Source organism: Dermacentor variabilis, chromosome 4 (assembly GCF_050947875.1).
Source record: "Dermacentor variabilis isolate Ectoservices chromosome 4, ASM5094787v1, whole genome shotgun sequence".
NCBI classification, from domain to species: Eukaryota; Metazoa; Arthropoda; class Arachnida; order Ixodida; family Ixodidae; genus Dermacentor; species Dermacentor variabilis.
In genome coordinates this window covers 55008694-55030486 of record NC_134571.1, presented here as the reverse complement: position 1 = coordinate 55030486, position 21793 = coordinate 55008694, and the positions used below count along the sequence as shown (strand labels likewise).

General features: G+C 47.9%; 1 protein-coding gene across 1 annotated transcript in view; it reads right to left on the bottom strand.

Annotated features, from left to right (window-relative positions):
- Window positions 1-5416: 5416 nt before the first annotated feature.
- LOC142577760 (solute carrier organic anion transporter family member 4A1-like) overlaps window positions 5417-21793 on the bottom strand; it is a 38861-nt gene continuing 22484 nt past the window's right edge. Inside the window, exons 7-12 of the mRNA XM_075687213.1 lie at window positions 20198-20287; window positions 17605-17797; window positions 16691-16850; window positions 15367-15566; window positions 12279-12343; window positions 5417-5667 (exon numbers count right to left, since the gene is read on the bottom strand). Coding sequence (XP_075543328.1) covers window positions 5459-5667; window positions 12279-12343; window positions 15367-15566; window positions 16691-16850; window positions 17605-17797; window positions 20198-20287 — 917 coding nt within the window. The 3' untranslated portion in view covers window positions 5417-5458. The remainder of the gene's footprint in view (window positions 5668-12278; window positions 12344-15366; window positions 15567-16690; window positions 16851-17604; window positions 17798-20197; window positions 20288-21793) is intronic.

The window sequence follows — 21793 nt, the reverse complement described above, 5'->3', positions numbered from 1 at the left end:
GTACCCGATATAAGGCGAGAGTAATGACGTGTCAAATCAATCAGTCACTCTGCGAGAAAACCGTAAAGGGTTGGTATGCACGTCAAAAAAGCTCAAACGATGGATAAGCGAAGTGCGAAACGGAACAGGTCGTGCCAAAGTGCCAAAGGAAAGAGGGCATCGCGCCAGCGTCAGCGGTAGGAGGGGCAGAAGCAGCAGGTTAAGGTCGCATGGAGCGTGGGGCATGTGCCAGGCAAACCATCGATTTTTTCCATTGACCAAGAGAACACGGGCGCTGGAGCTTGGAAAGAAAGGTAAGACTGGAGACGGTCCCCGAAAACCGTCGGGGGATGCAGCGGAGAGTCCGACCCCCGACTCAGCCTCACTCTTTCCCCAAAACAGCCACCAGCACCCTCCCCACTTCCCTTCGCAGAGTCACAGCCCCTGAAGCTGCATCCTCTCACCGGCGCGGCCGCCAACCAACGGCGGCGATACTCGAGCCACAGGCCGCGCATGTGAACGTCGAGCGTCGGAAAACCCGGAGCAGAGCGAGGTGAAAAACGAAATAAATTAAAAAAGAAAGAAAGGTGAGCGCGGAGTTCCCGTGGAGGCAGCGCGAATTCCCTCTTTCTTCCGAGACGTGCTCCGCGCGGGGATGATTCATCCACGCGGCACACGGTCGGGGAACGGACTATGCGGACACATCCGGGAAGTACTGAACGCGGCTTATAGCCACGCGGCAGCACAGCAGCCTCTTGTTGCTTAAACCAATTGCAGGCCGGACGCGGCGGTGCTTTGATTACCCATGTTGACTGGATTTCTGTTGATTAACTCGCCCCCACTTGATTCAGCGTGAGAGCGTAATTTAAGGGACGCACTAATTGCACATGCCACATTTACAGAGAAAAGAAAGAAAGAAAGAAAGAAAGAAAGAAAGAAAGAAAGAAAGAAAGAAAGAAAGAGAGCGAACGAAGGCGCTACAGAAATAGATTTTGCGCTGGCAATGTTTCGAGATTAGTCACGAACGAACACTCTGCGTGTAGCGCTCTGCCTCTCAGAGCTTACTGGCCGCATCCCTCGCAAATGACATTTCGCACGTATACAAGACGGGCTTTCGAATTTTGCGGTGATCAGAAGGTACGGCTTCCGCGCAGATGCGTCGACTGAGACGTCCCCAAGAAACATTCGCAGCGGCCACACACTTGCTGCATTGACGCGGCCAATGACGTGCACTACCGCAACAAGGCAAAACTTACAACTATAGTGAAAGCCCTATACGTTGCGCTGCATTGAGGTTTCGAGTACATAGATAGAAAGCTAGATATTGCAGCTTTAAAGTGCATGCGTGAAACGGACTTCAGTGGGAGTTATTTCCAGGAATCTTATTCAAATACCGCCAGATCACATAAAAAGAAGTTATGACCTCTTAGTCAAACGTACAGCACGTTCCCGGCGACGGGAACGGTGACTGCAGCGCCGCTGGCGACGTCGCAACTTTCGGTGATGTACTACGGCGTGCGTTTTGTTTGAGCGGTCGTGGTTGTACCAAGACACTCCTTTGAGAATCTATAGAGTAGAAAGGAGAAAGCGATAAAAGTATACTTCTGCGGGGAATGGTACGCCGTTGCAGGTACTATTAACGTCGCCAGAAAAAAGCTCACTGCAGTAACTCAATCCTGCGCGGTTTAATCAGACAGCGTCGCAGGATTTCGCCATATGACGCAGCTGTTGCAATGTATTTCTGACTGAGTACAGTGTTTTCGATTTCGTAATATATAAAGCGGAAGACAAACCAACGTGCTACATTTCTGCCCTTCTTTACACAGAAACGACGGACCGACTTAGGTAACCGCCGACAAAGGACAGCGCGCGGGCTTTTATTGCCGTTTAAGACGCCGCTACCAGAGCGCTTGCCTTTGTTTTGCTGTTAGACAAGCGTGGCGATCCTTTCACGAGCTGAATCCCGCTCAAAACAAGTTCGTTATTCAAGGACGCGCCATGACGCAAGTACAGCAGCATAAAGATGTATGCAACGAAGATTCTGTCTCGCATGCATAGTATGGCATTGGTATGGAAACCCATGCATGTTGTTTTGACGCTGTTATGTGTGCTCCCGCATCACGTCTATTCCTCCTACCCATGTGTAGGGTAGCAGACCAAGTGCAAGCATTGCCAAACTCTCGGTCTTTTCTTCTCTCTCTCTCTCTCTCTCTCTGTAGAGCGAGCGACGCAGTGGTGCGTATGAGCGGATGAAAAGAAAGATGACTGCTCGCAGGTCAAGGAGTCGGGATCGAGTCCAGGGCGTGGACCAATGAACGTTTTCAGTCTGACCGCTTCTGCCGCACAAGCACGTTGACAATGAACATAACTGTGACAGACTATAAAAGCTGGAGCAGTCTGCTATGCGAGTGCCCGAGTTACACAAACCTTCGACAAAAGCACTCAGAAACTGACAGTGTCCTGCAGCGAGCATCGTACGCATTTTCTGTGGAATCGGGCATCCTCCGCATGGTTCAACTGCACGGGAGACAATTCCTCGACATCTCCCGTTTCCCCAACCCCATAATCCCTAGCAGGCCAATGAGGCATTTAATAAAGCTTTGTCATCATTTTTGCTAAAGAACGTACTACAAATTTCACACATATTATAGTATACTATATCCCCCCCTTTCCCAATTGGAAAACAAAATCATGCCAGTCGTACACACCCGAGAAGGCATTCGCGAAATTCACGCATTGTGGATCACTTCACCTCCTCTTGGCTATCACCGAAAATTGGCGGCAGCACCGTAGCATCTTCTTGGGTGAGACTCTGTAGCCTTGTCTATTTGAAGCACCTTCTGCGGGGCCTTGCAGTTGTCGCTTCTACCGCTGCTCCTCCTTTGTATACGATTGCACTCGCGACGAAATGAAAGGGGAGGCGAGCAGGGAAGCTGACTTGCGTGAGCGCATTCGGCTGATCGCCGGGATTACGGGGAAAAGCGCACTGCCGTGTAAAGCGGGGGACGAGAAATGGGAGGGGGCACTCAGACGCAGCTTCCTCCCATCCCGTACACCGACGGTCAATCGAGTACCCTACAAATGGTCATATAGCCGCACCACGCGATTCGGAAACACAATATCCGGAGAGGGAGCCCGCCGGGCACGTACACGGGTCCAGGCGAAAGAGGCTATACGGCGGGCGAGGATAAGAACACGGTAGAACCCTACAGGCAGACAAAGACGGTGCTTCGCGCCATTCGCTGTGCGCTGTGCGGGGTGCATCGGCTGATGATTCGCTCTATATTTGCGAATTACAGTGGGCAGGCGCTCATAAAGCTCAAATGCGCACGTTTCTACGTTCTACCAACAGGCTATAATCTCCGCCGCGTTCAGCGGCGCGAAAGCAATTAACGCGACCTAGTACGCATGACAAGTACCGTATAGATGTCGGCTGGTTTTTGGATTCTGAAAAAGGCAGCCAACCCTAATGTCATCATCATCATCATCAGCCTGGTTACGCCCACTGCAGGGCAAAGGCCTCTCCCATATTTCTCCAACAGCCCCGGTCATGTACTAATTGTGGCCATGCCGTCCCTGCAAACTTCTTAATCTCATCCGCCCACCTAACTTTCTGCCGCCCCCTACTACGCTTCCCTTCCCTTGGAATCCAGTCCGTAACCCTTAATGACCAACGGTTATCTTCCCTCCTCATTACATGTTCTGCCCATGCCCATTTCTTTTTCTTGATTTCAACTAAGATGTCATTAACTCGCGTTTGTTCCCTCACCCAATCTGCTCTTTTCTTATCCCTTAACGTTACACCTATCATTCTTAACCCTAATGTAAGCCAATTTAATCTAAATGTCAAGGCCAACTGCCAAACAGCCTAACAGCTGCCCGTACGAGTTATGCAAAGTACTACCGTGTTTCCACATCATCGCAAACGGCTATGACATACAATGTGCCAACACCCCTGCATTTTCACGATGACAGCGGAAATTCGCCGATCTGTATGCGGAGTAACCTACCAGGCGGCGCAGAGTCTTAGCGGCGAGGACGTACGTAGGAGGCGGAGTATGAACCTCAAAAGCTGCTGTTGCTGCTGCTGCAGCAGCAGGAGCAGCAGCACAGATGCAGGCACATCAACGATGCCCCTCTCTCCACCCTTCGTCTGGCATTGATCGCGTCCGAGCCCACCTTTGGTATACCGTCCCCCGTTGAGAAGCGAGCCGCAGAAGAATCGCGCGCACGTTCCCCGGTCTCGAGCCGCGCTCCGCGCGGTTGCAGGCGAAAATCGACGGCGGCGACTGGACGCGAACGCGACCGATTGCTGCACTTTGTTTTCTTCGTGTCAGCCGTCGGGGCACCTTCGATGGCCCGGACACACAAAGTTCTGGCTCTCGTAGCAAAACAAGCCCTTTATGTTACAATACCACGCTCTCACGCGTTTCCCCCACTGCCTTTTCTACAGCAATGAGCACGAAGCGTTCGGTGTAGCTTTGGGGTGGGCGTTGCCGCATTCTGCATGTTTCTCGATACAAGGTGCGACGCTCCGTGAGGAGGTCACTGCAACTCATTTCCCTACAGTCGCCTCTAGAACGCGCACATTAAGGTGCACTATAGCGCGATCTTCACATCAAATATGCTCATCTATATTCTATCGCAGCCTTGTGCTTCTAGTGCTCATGTTGCCGCTACGGCTGCTTTCTTTCAATAAAAATTATTCAACATTCAGGGTCACCCTCACTTTAACGACCGTATCTGTTTGAGGCGTTTTACGACTCGAACATAAAAGCTCGCACTTTCTCCTACATGGGGTTGTCGAGCGCTAACGCGACCACCGTTAGCAGGAATGTTATTATAGCCATGCAAGATCCGACAGATATACCCACATCTCCGGGACACACTGCGTTAGGACCATTTTCAATGGAAATATGTTGATGCATGTTAGATGAGCGCATCTACGTTGCCACGTTGCTGCACGTGGTCCCGCTACTACTATGTTTTGGTCACCGCACAAAAATATCAACGCAGAAAGAAATGTTTTATCACACACCGCCGTTTATTGACAAGCGCGGTATCAGCGCTGCTAGCGCTCATGTTTTGCAAGGAAGCCGGATGGTGTCGCCATCTAGATGAGGGAGCGAGCACTCGCCCAGCCAACGCGTGTCACCAGAGCGTGCTGCGATTTGCGACGCGCTGTTTGACGGCACCGAATTCCGCCACATTCAAATCGCGGCGGTCTACGGAAAATTCTCGGCGTTTTGTCAACGCCTACCCATGCTACACTGTCCACTGAATCGGTCCAGCAATAATATCAGAAGACGCAACAGGGGTCAAGAAGCAGGAATAAAATAATCTTAAAACAAAAAGATACGCGATATTTCTTTACCAACAGTGTTTAGCAGAAAAAAAAAAGGGGGGGGGAGGGGCGGGTGGGGTGCGTGGGAGAGGGAAGGGGTGATGCCCCAACGGTCGCACGAGGAAGTCGGTCTATTTATTCTTCGAGATTTCGCAGCTTCACTAGGGCGGCGCCGAACAGGATGATGGAGCCTGTCTTGACCGGCACCAGGAACTGGAGCATGCTGAGCGCGAGGAACTTGTTGTTGTAGAGGAGGCAGGCGCCGCGCTCGTTGCACACCTCCTGCCACATTACACAGCTGTGGTCGATCACGGAGCCCAGCACTACAGGTGCTGGGATGTTGCCTGCGATGACGTGATGTGTAAGTTTGAATGATGGAAATAGCTTTTTTTCTTTTTTCTCTTTTTTTTTTTGCGTAGACGGCAGGACGTACACAAGGGGCGTGGCACGCAAACCGCGTCCGTACGCATTGGTAGTCCGTAAGAACAAGCGCCTGCCAATATTGAACACGTTAACCAAAGCAACCGTCCAATGACAAGTCGTTATTTGTCCCTGTGCCTTCACAACACATTATGAATGGAGTAAGGGGCCACTTTTTCATATCTATAGGCAAGCGGCGCTGACAACTGCAACAAACGGCAAGGGCCGCGCGGGCTGGGATATACTATATTGCTACTTTTTGTAAGCTCTCAAGGTAGCATCAGTGTTATTAAACTTTTCGAAGGTAATAGGCACCTAACTTCTGCGTCAGGCGTCATGTTATACATACTGTATCATGGCCACCTGATGCCACATTTACATTTACTCTAATTGATGTAAAGTGAACGCCTCAAATTACTTAGGCCTCGTATTGGACTTATTTAGGGCAAGTTAGCACTTTAGAGCATATTTAGGGAAAACGTAGAGCCTGGGGCGTAGCCAGTGGGGGTGGGGGGGGGACTTATGGGGCTTCAGCCCCCCTCCCCCCCCCAAATGTTTTCGTGCTGTCCATGCACGGCCGACCAAAGCAACCTCCGGCGCCGGAAATCATTCTGGATTTTGTCTAGAATGGGGGCCCTTTTCAAGCTCGAAAAGACATTTCACCGCGAACACTGCGAACTCGGGCTGGATTTTGCGGCAACGCCCATACACCGGGAGTCACATAACGCAAGCAGCCCCATCCGAGCACCAAGTTTCAAGGGCGTTTTGATGGCGAACGGGCTCGCCGCGGCATCTCTTGGAGGTCGCGGAATCTTCGGAGCGCATGGATGTCAAATGCAAAACTTTATGGATATAAAGTTCTCATAAACTTTTGATGCGAAACGTGCATTGACATTTCCAAAGTTGTGCTTCAGATTTTCAATTCCGGAACTTTGTGAGTTTAATGTTGTTATAAACATTTGACGCGAAAGGTGCATTGTCTTTTCTAAAGTCTTACATCGGAACATACAACGAGACAAGCCTAATCAACACACTATCAGACAAGATAAACCAATAAAGAATCAATCAATCAAGCAATCAATCAATTAATCAATCAAGTTGACAAAGCACGCAGTGAGGTCCGATGAAACGCAGCGTTGTGGTGGTTCATTCGTGCCGTCATGTCACATAAAAAAATATCAAAATTATTGTTCACCTACGCCAAAGCATCCAAGTCAAGACATTAAAAGCAGCCAAGGTAACTGCGTTCTTATATATTGTTTCTATTTGGACTTTTATTCGCGAGATCACGTTGAGCCTCTTCAATTATTTTTGTTCTCGCTACCCTACCTGCGGGCTGCCAAAGCCAGCCAGAGCGCATGCGTTTCTCTCGTGTTGTTCCGACCACCGCGCAGCGCACTTCGGTGCGCGTTCGGTTTTCTCTGGCCGAGTGGATTTTCGTCTGGCAGTGTTTTGGACGCTTTGTGGCTAGCAGAAGAGAAAAAGAGACAATGGTCGCTCGCCCCCATCACTGTGGGTACACGACGGATTGCACCGCGTTTGCTTGAGCGCAACCTCTCCGGAAACTATTGTCTCGCTGTTGTAGGATACCGAGCAGTATGCGTATGGTTCTCGATGGACCAAGCGTCTTAAGTTTGCTTCGATATTCCTTTGGTAGCCACATTAGGTGCCCAAAGTATGCATTGGACTGTGGCCAACATACCTTCCTTTGCGTTTTTTTTTTTCATGTCGGTGCTACCAAAAATACATTGTTGCGGCGCAACCAATTGTGGCATGGTGAACGTTCTATTTTGTTACTTCTTCTTTTGCGGAAAGAAATGAGCCACGGTATGCTTGAGTTGCCGCATACTCTTATATTATTGCGATAGTAATTATATGGACACTCCAGACGCATTCCTGCCGTCGCCGTCGCCCTCATGTTTCGTATGAAGTCCAAGGGCAGTAACATCCTGACCGCGCGCCGCATGCTGTATGTACGAGTGAAAGAAAGGGGTGGGGTGGTATGGGTGAGCCGACGATGGTGACTAAGTCTTGTGTGCGCAAAGGAGAAAAGCGGGGAGCAAGCGCGCCGCCTTCCGTCGCGCGCGATACATCGGGGAGAGTGGATGGAAGGGGGGCGGGATCGAGTATTCTGTGAATCTGTGATTGCGCAACATGTTTATTTGCCTTGTTTGACGCATTACACACAGTGACTTTTTCTTAGGTAGATTTATTGGAGACTTATGCGTATACTTAAATATCTTGTTGCCAGGTTTTGTGTATACGTGCGGTGAACTTTCTTTCTAAATGACACTTTTTTTTGCCCTTTATCAAGCCGTATCCTCGCATTTGTATATTCCATTGTATTTTCGCATTTCTAATGTACGAGGGCGAGTGAAATGAAAGTTAGCCTACCCACACCGCGCAATAATGGTTCGATTCATTATCTGCGAGGCATGCGCGTAGCACACAGGCATCTCTCATTTACAAAAGTGACACGCAGGTGTGAGGATAAATGTTCTTTAATGCTGTCATACCCTGGGTTGAACATAGTTGCGTGACTTAATGGTGCTCCAGAAGTTAAGCAGCGTGGTGTCATGACGTTTTTGACAGCTGAAGGTATTTCCCAAAAAGAAATTAGTCGCCGTATGACTGCCGTGTTCGTTGAACATGTCATTTCATTGGCCACGGTGAAGCGTTGGAGCAAACGGTTCAAAGGGCGTGAAAGTTGCAAAGACGATACATCATCATCATCATCATTGTCGTCGTCGTCGTCGTCGTCATCATCATCATCAGCCTGGTTACGCCCACTGCAGGGCAAAGGCATCTCCCATACTTCTCCAACTACCCTGGTCATGTACTAATTGTGGCCATGTTGTCCCTGCAAAGTTCTTAATCTCATCCGCCCACCTAACTTTCTGCCGCCCCCTGCTACGCTTCCCTTCCCTTGGAATCCATTCCGTAACCCTTAATGACCATCGGGTATCTTCCCTCCTCATTACACATCCTGCCCATGCCCATTTCTTTTTCTTGATTTCAACTAAGATGTCATTAACTCGCGTTTGTTCCGTCACCCAATCTGCTCTTTTTTTATCCCTTAACGTTACACCCATCATTCTTCTTTCCTTAGCTCATTGCGTCGTCCTCAATTTAAGTAGAACCTTTTCGTAAGCCTCTTGGTCTCTGCCCCGTACGTGAGTACTGGTAAGACACAGATGTTAAACACTTTTCTCCTGAGGGATAATGGCAACCTGCTGTTCATGATCTGAGAACGCCTGCCAAACGCCTATATGAAACCTCCTATATGAAAAACGATCCAAGACCGGGCCAAAGCCATCGTGCAATCACCCCCAACAAAATTCCAAATGTTGATGATCCGATGAGACAAGAACGGAGGATAAGCATCGATGAACTGGCAGAGCGTGTGGACATCAGTCATGGTTCGGTTCACGCATAATTCATGAACATCTCGGTTATTGGCTCTTGTGTCCGCAATGGATGCCCAAGGTTTTGAACCACCGCCAGAAGACGGAGATGTTCGGCGCTGCCTTGATTCATCTGATCCGGTATCATAATGAGGGTGACAACTTCTTGTCTGCAATTGTGATCTGGGACGAACCATGGTACCACTACTACGAGCCTGAAACACGACGGCAATGCTTACAGTGGAAACATTCGAATTCACCACGCTGAGAAAGCAAAGGTCGTCATTACTGCCGGAAAGGTGTTGTTGAGTTCTTTTTCAATCGTCAGGGGCCATTACTGATATAATTTGCTAAATCTTGAGAGACTATCAAATATTTCCGATACTGTGAAACGCCGCATCGGCTGCGAGTCGCAATCAAGAACAAACGACGTGGAAAATTTACGAATGGGGTCATCTTGTTCCAAGACAATGCCCGTCCCCACGTCGCTGATGTGGTTAATATAAAACTGGCAAAAATTCAACTGGGAAACGCTGCAACATCCGCCACACAACTCAGACCTGTCGCCTTGGACTTCCACATGTTGGGGTAGCTGAAAAAACAGCTCAAGCAAAGCAGATTCGTGTCGGACGATGACGTGAAAGAGTCAGTTGCAGGCTTTAAAGCAGCAACCTAAGGAGCTTTATGAGACGGAAATCACGCGACTCGCTAGTCAATGGGACAAACGTCTAAATGCTCATGCAGACCCCATTTGTCATGTATTCGCATTGGCTCATTTTCATTTGACTCGCCCTCCTATATTTTGCAGAACTCCCGCTTTTTATACGTGCTCTCTGTTGCGACTATAATTTCGGTGCAATTACACACGATACACGACCGGTGACAGCTGCTCCTGCGTAATACATTGGAACAAATGACAGCGTCATTGAGATTTCTGATTGGCCTTTGCATATGTACAAGAATGTGAACAAGGTTATTGAATGACGAAGTTTCATTAACACATTTGTCCTCAGGTTGTTCATTTCATGGCCTTTACATATTTCAGATCAGCGGCATGCACTGCTTTGCTGGTTTCGAACTGATATAGTTCTAAAGTTCGTGTGATATTTTCTTTACTTACTAGATAGACAAAAAACATGGAAAGTTGACATCAAATATGCTGGGCACTATTATTGGCACATACGACTATATTCTTTTATGAAAAAATACACATTTTACTTGTTTTGACAGTTTGTAGCGTTCAAGAATTCGTTTGCAGCATCCTTGGCAGTGGCAATGCAGTTATTATTCATGTATTTGAAACCTCGACAAATTGTTTAAGAGGAAGCTTTAGCTCGGGCCTAACTCTGACGCGGCCTATTCAAGTACATGTAAAACGCAGAAACGCTTTTCTGGGATAACCCCTCGATCGCGTTTATTGAAATTTTTTGCACTTCAGAGAGAAAGTTAAATTCTAGTGTCTGTTGGAAGCGGAATTACGATTTAGGGTCTGAATTTTCTTTAAATATCTTGAAGAATTCAAAAGTTCGAAAAAAATAGAAGCACTACGTTTAAAAATTATTAGCTCTGCATCAAGAACAGATATCGCGGTTCTGTAAACGGCATCTACTATAACAGTTAAAGCGGACAAATATGGTATGTCAATTTGTATCTTACGTGAACTGGTTACGTTGCGTACAAGGGTTCTGCAAAAGCCGTATGTCCATAATACTAAATTTCTTGAGATTCATGTGTAATATACTTATTTTGTCCGCTGTAGACGTACTATTAGATGCAATTCACAGAATTGCGATATTATTTTTAGTTGTTGAGTTAGAGTTTTAAACTCGATAGTTTCGTCTTCTGAAAATTTGTGAATTTTTTCTATCTTCAATGAGGAATTGGCAACCTAAATGAAGAAATCGAAACTCAAAGTTTTATTTTTATTTAAGTTTTTGTTTTAAATGCGACAAACCTCGTCAAATTTCGTGCAGTGGTTGCCGAGAAAAACGAATTCTCCTTCTAGATGTATGTAGATAGGAGCCCCCGAGCTAAAGCTTCTTCTTGAGGAGGAGGCCGATCTGCAATGTGAGCCCCCCCCCCCCCCCCACCCCCAACCCGAACGACCATTTCTGGCTACGCCACTGTATAGAGCCTATACGGCTTGGCGTCGGCGCTACAGTTGTGACATTACTTAGGAAGGCAGGCGCTCCCATTGAAGACTATGCTTTGGAAAATATATAAGGCACCGGCGCTATAAGGAATGTTCGCGTCCTCCATTGAAAAAGTACTGCACTCGGCCGCATGTTTCCCAACTCGAACGTTCTGCGAGCAGTCCTTTAAACTCTATAGGTAATAGTCATACGGGGATGACTTCATGCGCAATCCTTGTCAGTTACGCAACAGCGGTACAAGAGAACCACGCAAATTATGTTAAAATGTAAGTTCGGCGTAAGACGGCATATGGAAACCGCGAGGAAGACTGCACACATAAACGTTTGAATGAGGGGGTATACCGTGCCCGCGAGTAACAGAAGCTATCATCAGGCTTTGTAACGAAAACTGAAGAGGAACTTTCGGTGCTCCAGATAATGTTTGCAGATTTAGGACAATACTTTTTGCTCCTTCTAACTTGCCAAAGTAGCCCCGCCACGCAACACACGGTCTGATCACAAGCTCACGTTAAAGGACGCAGAAATGCCGCTATTTGTACATATAGCGACGATGAAGGATATGATTCGTATTCGCGAGGCATCTCTTACACAAGAAAGTTTGCTCATTGGCAGGCGTTTAGGAACCTGGCATACATGATAGCGATAGGTGTGATGAGACAATCGCCGCGGCAACGGCCAACCACAGTGCCCGCGAGCGACGTGAAGATTCGGGCCGGCTGTACCACGTTCATGATCGGTAAGCGCTTGCATTCCAGTATTCAGTCCCACACCTGCCTTCTGACGATAGGAAAACAACGAATGGATTGGTACGGCATCGTTTGCATTTAAGAACAGCGTGGCTGACATCTCAGACGGAAAATGAGGATTCAGTTGACGCTACATGCACTTCACAGGCAGCATTTTGCGATGTAGCATTATTTCGTGCACTAGCAGACTGTACACAAGCAGGTTTTGTAAATATGAACTTCCAGCACGCACCGAACAGGCGGACGCTGACCCACTTCACGGCGAGGCCCACAGCTCGCTCTTTCTCTTCGACGCAGCTGTCGGGAAAGGCACAAATAGGCGGTGAACAGTGTTGAACCATTAAGCATTGCACGTAAGGCTATCGCGTTACAAAAGGATCAAAAACAGACGCGCTCGAGAGGCATTCAGGTAAACTACAGCTCCTAGAAACCCAATGGCTCACATTTAATCCATCACAAATATTGGGTATACATTGCAAGTTGCAGGGCGTTGTATAGGGAACGTCCTATCTGCAAGAATTTTCAAGTCGGTTCATTATTGGACAAAATAGGAGAAATGAAATGTCGCGTTGCCATGCTGCCAGGAGGCAAGCTTCACTGCCAAAGAAGACAGTCTGGGTCAGCAAGCGACTTTTTTCGTGCCGTGTCCCATACCGGAGCTGAGGTACCGCGTCACGTGCACGGCGCGAGCCCCACCCCCTCATCTTCGTCTTATTTTCTTCCGCTTTGTGCTCCGCGGCGCAGTCCCAGATGCGATGCAGCGCGTTCTGAATTGGACAATTTGCGGAGGTCACGTGCCCTAACCGGTGACGTTGGAAGCAGCGCATCTTATGTAGAGGCGCGTGAGTTTGACTTAGTCTGGAAGCGGGGCTACCTAGAGAGGAAGAGCGCGCGGACTTTGAAACTTTGAAACTTCAGCTGCTTTCACGCCGCGCAGGCGCTTGATACATTTCAGACACGATTGCCACCGCGCGATCTGCCATCTACGCGCCACGCCTGTCTCTTCAATGTCCAAACCTGCTGGTATATGCCCTCTAACAATCGCAGCTACAGGTGCGAAATACATTAGCATATTGGAACCCATTTCGCAAGGTTCGCATTGCAAGCTCTTGCGTAGTGTCAGGTAGCGGGCTCTATCGGTGGACATTCGCGCTACATTTAACCTCACAAGGGGCCTCCACCGGGTGAAGTACACATTTCATAATCTGCCCGTAGAGTGAGCCGTGGTGTACGTATCGCGCGAAAGGGTAAGTCCTCAGAGGCAGTTTTGTTGCCCAGAGCCTATTGACCCTTTTCGCGGCGATCCCGTGGCCGCTGCCATGTTTGATCACGTGGTGATGCGCCCATTGCTTGCCTCAACTGCCTCCATTGCCTTTGTGCATGGATGTGTATGACGCCGGTGCGGCTTAGCGAACCTCTGTTTCGGAAAATATCGTAGACGGTGACTGGGTGGACGACACGAAGCTTCGGCCACAGCTTCAGGGAACATGCAAAAGCGCTTTCGGAGCTGATTAAGATGTCCAAACGACACGAGCAGCTTGTTCAAAAAGCGAGACTAAATATGTCTTCCAAGCTATCCGAACTTTCCGCTCATGATTTGAATCAGGATTAGTGTGTTTTGCTCTTCGTTCTTTAGTTCGCAAATATTTTTAAACAGTGGCTTGTCACACTTCTGACTCAGTAAGTTTCCTCGGTGCGGTCGCTATCTGATTACTTTCTGCCTAATCGCATGCAGGTGTGCTCAGTTCCGATAGATTTGTTCTTGCTGCATGCAAGGCTTGAAACGTACTGTTTTGCACGTTTGTAGCAAAGATTATTACCGCTAGTAACTCGCTTACGTCACGAAACATTCAGCTTCGACCATTCGTGAACTATCGGTGTAGTCTGTCATTTATTGTGCGTATATAGTGCGCATATATTCAAGTGTGCGGCCATTCATTCATAGACACGTTGGCGATAGACGGCGTAAGTTTTCGTGCCAGTTGGGGTAGATGTGTGTTGATACTGTGCGCGACTTACTATGACCATATGACTCCCTTTGCCATTGTTTAACGAGTGGTAGTGATTCTTGCCGACGTTCCGGGGCTGAAGCAATTTCTTTGAACGTTAGCGATACAAAGCTGGCGGATGAGCAAACTTCTGTGTCCGCGAGGAAAGCTGTACATCTCGAAGTGTCAGCAACACGTACGGACACTTGTAGCAGCAGTCCGCGAACTTGGCCACACATATTCATTCCATTCCTTAGTACACCAATCATCACTTTCGCAACCAACTACTGCACACGTCTTCAGTCCACATGATTAAATTCAGCATGATTGAAGCGCTGTACGTTCGCAAAAACTCAAATGCATTTCCGACAATTGATCAGACAGGCGCAAAGTGGAAGCGGCAGTGGTTTCGTATTCGCAAGATGTCGCTGAGGCTATTTGCGGCGCGCCACCGAAAGCGCCATCTCGTTTCTCTAGAACAAACTGCTCCGCGAAAAGGTTCAATAGGCAACTTCGTGGGGAATGAGCAGCGTGAATATTAAGAGAGGGTCCGGGGCGAAATATCCGATGCGCGGTGACTCGTCTCATATAGTATTTGAGATACCCGACATGTGCATTGCGGTTTATCTGCGCGGAGCATTCTGTCAGCCGACAATTTCAGTTTAGCTTGTTTAGCGTAATAGCGGGCTTAGAGGAAAAACAGGATTGAAGTGCGCATGCGCAGAACGCTTAACAAACCTTAGCGTTTATCATACGCATGTTATTTCTCAGATTTAACGTTACCGCTTTGCATGGTTTACGTAGTTTACGCAAAAACATGGCAGCGGTCTCGGCCGCCCATTTTGAACTGAGTTTGGCGTTTTGTCGAATTAACTTAATCCGTAGTAAATGAGTGCGTAAACGGCTTTCGCTTAGGCTCAGGCCGCTTCGACGACAGAGTATTATGAATAACCTCGCTCGTCGTTTCGAACTAGTCGAGGCCTAATGAGAGAAACTTCCGCGATGGCTGCGCCACCTAAGCGAAATCCTGATTTCCCCGCGAATCGGCACACATGGAAACTACAAATACAGTGCGCTCCCGGCTGTCATTGCGCTGCTTCTCACACTTTTCGGACGCACAGGCAAGGCTTGGCGAATATATAAAATCTCTTATGTGCACTCTGTGTGCGAAATATAGTATATCTCATAAAATACGGTATATGACGCTATATTATAACTCGCTTCCTGCAAAGTTCGTTTGGAGAACGGTAACGCTATTTCCCTTAACCCCGCTATTACGCTAACGTTAAACTAAAACTGTCTAGCAGCCGACTGGCATGTGGGGCTGCTCACCGCATCATAATGGTGATGGAAGGAGCTGCGCCGAAGAAAGAGAAAAATACGCAGATGAATATGACGACCATGTAGGTGACCAGCAGGTTGCAGTTGGTCGAGCACTTCAGACGCGTCGCATCGAAATCGTATACGGTTTCATTCATTGGCGCGCCAGGCAGGGTCGGCACGCAGGAACAGTTCTTGTACACTTGCAGCTCCTGCGACACGAAACACGAGGGGGACACACACACACACACACAGTTTAGATGGGATACAACATCCATTCATTCAATCATGAGGGTCACGCCCTGTAACGACCATTCCATAACGCTTTCCTTTCGCCCAGTGGTAGTTAGCCTTTCATATATATATATATATATATATGCGTGCACCACTTATGCATCGCGGTGTGTTACGTCATGGTGATGCATCGTGGTGATTTGTACAACTTATGCTCGTTATTCTGAACAGCAGTTAAGACCGTACCTGTACACTGTCGCTGTGATAAGACTAGCTCGACGACTGGCAAAGAACCTCTCGCGCAGTTTAACATCAGACGCTGAAGAAAGAAAGAAAGAAAGAAAGAAAGAAAGAAAGAAAGAAAGAAAGAAAGGAAGAAAGAAAGAAAGAAAGAAAGAGAAATAGCATGCGACCAGAAGAACTTGACATTTGCTCTCCGCTAGACCTTAAAACACGTATGCAGCCTTGAAAAAGACAAGTCCAATTGTCGAAACGTTGGCTCCTGCTCTCACCTTGCTCTCGTGTTGCTCATCGTCTTGAATTTTCATCTCTCGCATTCCCGTGTTTTTCCTGTATGCAGCTTAGTGATTTTCGTGACTGGAACGATGAAATCACATTTTATGCTTTATACCTGAGCGCTTAGAAGAATGGTGCCCTGTCCCTATCTATCAACGACTGTCTGATCTGAGAGATTTTCTTCAGCCTTATCGACAGCGAAGGTGACGACACCACCTATGATAATGCCGCAAGGTTCCGACTATGTAGATAACTACCAAAGCGGAAAACATGACGTTTCTTCTTCCATACAGGACGCGGTTAATGATAAGTGGGTTATCATATAAGTGCTGTCTCCTAATAACCGCAGGGTACACATTCAAATAATAGCAATCGACGATGATACAGCACAAAGCTGCATCGCTGGCGATGGGGAACGTGGTGGTGGAGGACTCCGGATGAGTGTTGTGACCCCACGGAGTTACATTATCCTCCATCCAAATCAAAGCACGCTATGAATTTTCGCTTCGCTGCTCGCAGGTCACGCTCATTCTGACCGCGCTTACAACTGCCTGCAGCCCTCGAATTCGGCACGGTGTTTACCCACCCAGGTTTCGTCCTCGGGGTTCATCACGATCTCTTTCTCGGCGCAACCGGCGAAGCAGGGCGACGCGTAGATCACGTTCTCGACCGAGCAGATGGGGTCCAGCAATTGCGTCCCGCAGTGGCAGTTCTCGTTGCACTCGCTGGTGAAGGCCACGCTGCGGCTGCGCACGAACGGAGTGTCGCGTACACATGTAAGCTCGTCAGCAAAACATTCACTCTCGTTCGCGACAAAGGCCAATCGACACTCGCTGCAGAGTCGTCAAAAAAAAAAAAAAAAGAAAAGAAAGACACTTTCGCCGGCTTCATGTCCACCCCTGGCACAGTTACGCGGATAGCACGCCCAGTGACGAAATGCGCTGCGTCGTTTGGTTATTTCTTGCAGAGGAACGGTGACGGCCGCTGCTACCTGTTAAAATGTCTCAGCGTAGCTAATAGTGCTTAAATCTGTCAGGCAACGCAAGCAAGACTGAGCACCCGCCGCGCTGGGTGCACGTGCCAGGTTCTAGAAATTAGCAGAACGAAGCGTTCGTTGTGGCGAATCGTCGAAACGTTGCAAGACATTTCGGCGAGCACCAAATAACGTGCGCTATTCGGTGCTTGCCAAACGACAAAGGCATTCGTGTAGCGTTGACGCGTTCGCTAGCTCAGGTATAACGCGTTCTGTTGGAAGCGGTTCCGAGTCATGAGACCACGCACTGAAACAACACCGCCCCAGTCTCGTCGGCCAGCTGTAGCGCAGTCGTTAGACGCTACCTTACCATACGCAATCCTGCAATCAGCTAGTATGTGATAGCACTGAAGGTAAAGAAATAAATGGTCGTGGCTAATGAATTTGGTTATCTCACAGGATACATAACTTCACTGCGGGTATGTGTATATGGACTGCTTCTGCGCTGTTAACGTCCAGGGACTCACTTGCTGCTCAAAACTTCCCCGTGGAAGAAGTGCGGGTTGGGGCAGTGCAGCACGAAGATCCACATGCAGAGCCAGGGGATGACGCTCGTGACACAGCACAATTTTAACATGGCGCGGATGGTCATGTCCAGCTTGGACACCAGTGCGCCGCCCATCAAGGTCCCGCCTACGCCGGCCGGAATCAATATGCTGCCTGCAAATGCCAATTTTCATTAGCATTAGCTTGCCTCGTGAAAAGGCTTCCAGATTAGAGAATGCACAAGAGCTTGCGTAAGTATACGGGTTGATCATTTTTAAGCTGTCCGGAGTAAAAAAAAAAATCGCCTGTTGCAGATAACAATTCCAACCCTTGAGCTGGAGTATTCAGAGAGGGTGACGTTATTTGCACGAGAAATGGAAACACATAAGCAACTAATCAAAAAATCCACTAGTTAGCTTCTTAATTACTTGACGGCACATGCTGCAAATTACGAATTGTAGCCGGTGAGTTTGCAAGGCGTATCCACTTGGAATGAATTTCCAGAATGACAGCAGTTTGGAAACATGCGTCATCAAGCTCGCCGTAAAAATGCACTGTTGTTCCACTTTCCTTTTTTAACGAAACGCTCTTTTATGAACTGACGCACAAAAGTAACTGGAAAGTCCATGTATTTCGTCCCACACTTTGGAAAATAATTATGTCGAAAACGGTGGCATCCTGGAGATTAATTTCAAGTGGACACGCCTTGCAAGTTCGCCGGCTACAATTCGTAAATTCCAGTATGTGCCATAAAGTAATTAATTAAGAAGCTAATTAGTGAAGTTCTTCTTAATCATTTGAATATGTGTTTCGATTTCTCGCGCTAGTGATGTACTCCCCTTCAAATAATCTATATTAAGGACAAGAATTATGCTATCTGCCACAGACGATTTTTGAAAATTCCAGAAAACTTCAAAATGATCACCCCGTATATACGCCCTAACGCCCTTAGATTTTCCGCTTTCTTAAATATATATATATATATATATATATATATATATATATATATATATATATATATATATATATATATATATATATATATATATATATACTACACTACTGCACTACACTACTGTCAAGAACGCTATTGGGGAACTGAAAGGGCCGGACATGTGTCGCTATAGATAAGGGAAACGCATGCGCGATAGATGACACATTGTGTGGGGAAACAATAAGTGCCGAATAAAGCGCGCGAATTTTCGCACCTGGAGAATATAAGGAGCACTTGGAAATTCTCCTTGCTGCGCCATTCGTGAACTGAAAGTATCGGATGCCTAGCCCTGAATAAGGAAGACGCACGCAAGTGCTAGGGAGTGTGGCTGGGGAGTGCCGGGGAATGATTGTGCCTAGCGGCCGATAGTAACAGCACGACTTCGAGAGACGGCACAGTGAAGAGCTCCGACTTCGCGGGAAACGACCAACATGCTCGTCCCGTAACAATTTTTCACAAGATCTCCAACCTTACGGTACTATATAGACTGCTGCCGTGTATACACCTGTGGTGGAGTACGTTTTCTCGGCTTTGTCCGAGCAGAGTGAGCAAATGCATTCCCTCGGGGAAAGCGATAACTATGAAATGGGACTCTATCGTTAGACCAAACGGTTGTTGCGTTTCGCCTGCGACACGTGGTTTTGCCGGCGCGACTGCGGCGGGGCGGCGGACATTTTGGCCCGATCGTCGTCGCCGCAACACTCATCGCCAGGTGTTTCCAGGCGCGACTGCGGCGATGCGACCGCCTCGGGATCATCCTCGTTCCAGTCATTGTGCCCGAAACAGGCGATGCCAAAGCAGGGATCTCATTCCAGTTATTGGGCCCGAAACAGGCGATGCCAAAGCAGGGATCTCGTTCCAGTCATTATGCCCGAAACAGGCGATGCCAAAGCAGGGACCATCTTCTCATTACAGTCATTGTGTCCGACCGGCAGCGCCACGACAGGGTGCTACGAGATCGTGCTCGACATGGTGCTACGGCATCGCTACGACAGTGTGCGTCACCATTAGCCCATTGTACATTCACGTGCTCGTCTTTTGAGGGGTTCCTTCTTGCCCTCAACTGCGAGAGTATAAAAACAGCTGCCCCCGGACGCCAAAAGGAGGGCTCCGATTTCTTCTGCTGAGTAAAGTGCTCTCCCGTCTCTCTACTTCGGTCAAACCTGACCGCCAACTCTTTGCGATGTTAAAATAAACAAGTTGTTTCGTTGTTACCAGTCGACTCATGCTTTGCCGGGACCTTCGGATGCTTCCAGTTGTACCCCAGGCCGCCAGGCCAACGCTACCCTTGGGGCTTGCGACCCAGGTACAACCACGGGCGTCAGCGCCGAGTTCCCAACAGATCGTACCAGCGGTCCGATCCAAACACGGTGTAAAGCAAATGAAACGAGTTAGAAACTCAGCTCCTTTGTTTGACTCCTTTTCGACTGACGATGACTTTTGTTCCAGTGTTATAGCTTCCCGTGAGGGAGTACAGGAGTACCATATATTTACTTCCGCTTAAAGGAGTGGCCGGCACTTTTTTGTTTTGTTTTTTGTTGTTGTGGACGCGTAGCAGAGAAAACAGCAAAGCGTCTTACCCAGAGCAGCGGCTGTTCTTGAAGGTGTCATAGCGAATTCGGCCTCGAAGAACTTCACCGAAAAGGCAGCAACGGCAGTGCCGACCATTGCTGAAAAAAAAAATGAAGAAAAGTGTAACAAAACATGCCGGTGCACTTTATCCCATTCTGACGCCAAACAATCCAGTCTATTGAAACTTTCAATTCGCATGCTATTACTTTCTTGAACCTTCAGCATCCTTAGCAAAAACAGGAGCATTAAAGAAACTCCTAATTTTTTCCTGAGAGTTTCGTCGCCTACACAAATGTGTACTTTACACCTGAAGAAGCGGTATTTCTAATACGAGAAGAAAATCAATTGCCTCAAAATCAGTCTTTCGAAATTTGTCGATGAAATTTGTAACTGTCAAAAACAACATAAGAGCTCCACACAACCAGCGCCGCTAGCAACTGCTCAAACGTTTCTTTTTTCTTTCTTTTTTCTTTGCCCGGACACCACGTGTATTCATTAAATTTTCAGCGCAAGAGGGGGCTATTTCTGTCCGAAGGGATAGGGAGTGGTCTGGTTTAACGTGCCAGACCAACAGTGGGACTATAATAGACGGCATAATGTCGAACTGCGAATTAACTTTGACCGCCTGCGCGCTCTTTTAAGCGTGCGTCCGAATTTCGGTACGCGAGTGTTTGCACATTTTGTCAACAGTGCAATGCGGTCACCGCATCGAACATGCGATGTCCACTGAGCTTAGCAGCAGAACGCCATAGCAACTGAGCCATCGAGGCTGGTGATAAAAAACGCCGCCTAAGCTTCTGTCTTAAAAATTAGAGCTATAACACACGAGGACCTGTCCTTTCCGCATGAATATTAAGCGCGGAACACATGTGCGTAGAAACCATGCGCTATAGTCGTTTTTCAACAGCCCGCTCGAGTTCGATCAGCTTTCCGAGCAGGTTGCGTCAAGTTCCAGCCATTCCGAACTGCTCTGTTTCCATAACGTCTCATCTGACGGATATCAGACATCACTTGCATGATACTCTTGACTCTTCATTCTTTTGAGCTAAATGGAAATCAGCGCCCTAAATAACTTAACACAATAGCTTTTCTACAGCCAATCTCGGTTTCGTTTCCCAGGAGGTTACTGCGTCGTGACGTCATAAGGCAGGAGATGGGCGCGTGGTAGCCAGGTAGAGCGTTGAACAAATTTTATTTTTATTTCGGTTTTCGTATTGGTCTACTGAAGAGGGTTGAATTCCGGTTCAACTCCGGAGCGAAAAATTTACTGTGCAAACCAGTCCGAACCGGTTCAGGTTTATTTACATTGCCGAATAGTAATTTCGGGAAGATAACACAAACTTACTTTGTGCAATAACTTGACGCTGCCGCTAAGCTACACTGAAATGTTACCCGTAGTTACCAAAAAATTATGCACATACAACTAGGCTGCGTTAATTAAGTATTCTAAGGGAGCCTTGATGGCTCGCTTCATTGATACGTCCGGTCAATGGCCCAGTAACGCTAATACTTCTTCACTGAACAGGCTGTTGATAAAGGGAAGCTGAAAGCTTTTCCAGAAAAAATGAGTGAAGAGCAGTACGTCGTGGTTTTCAACTCTCTGA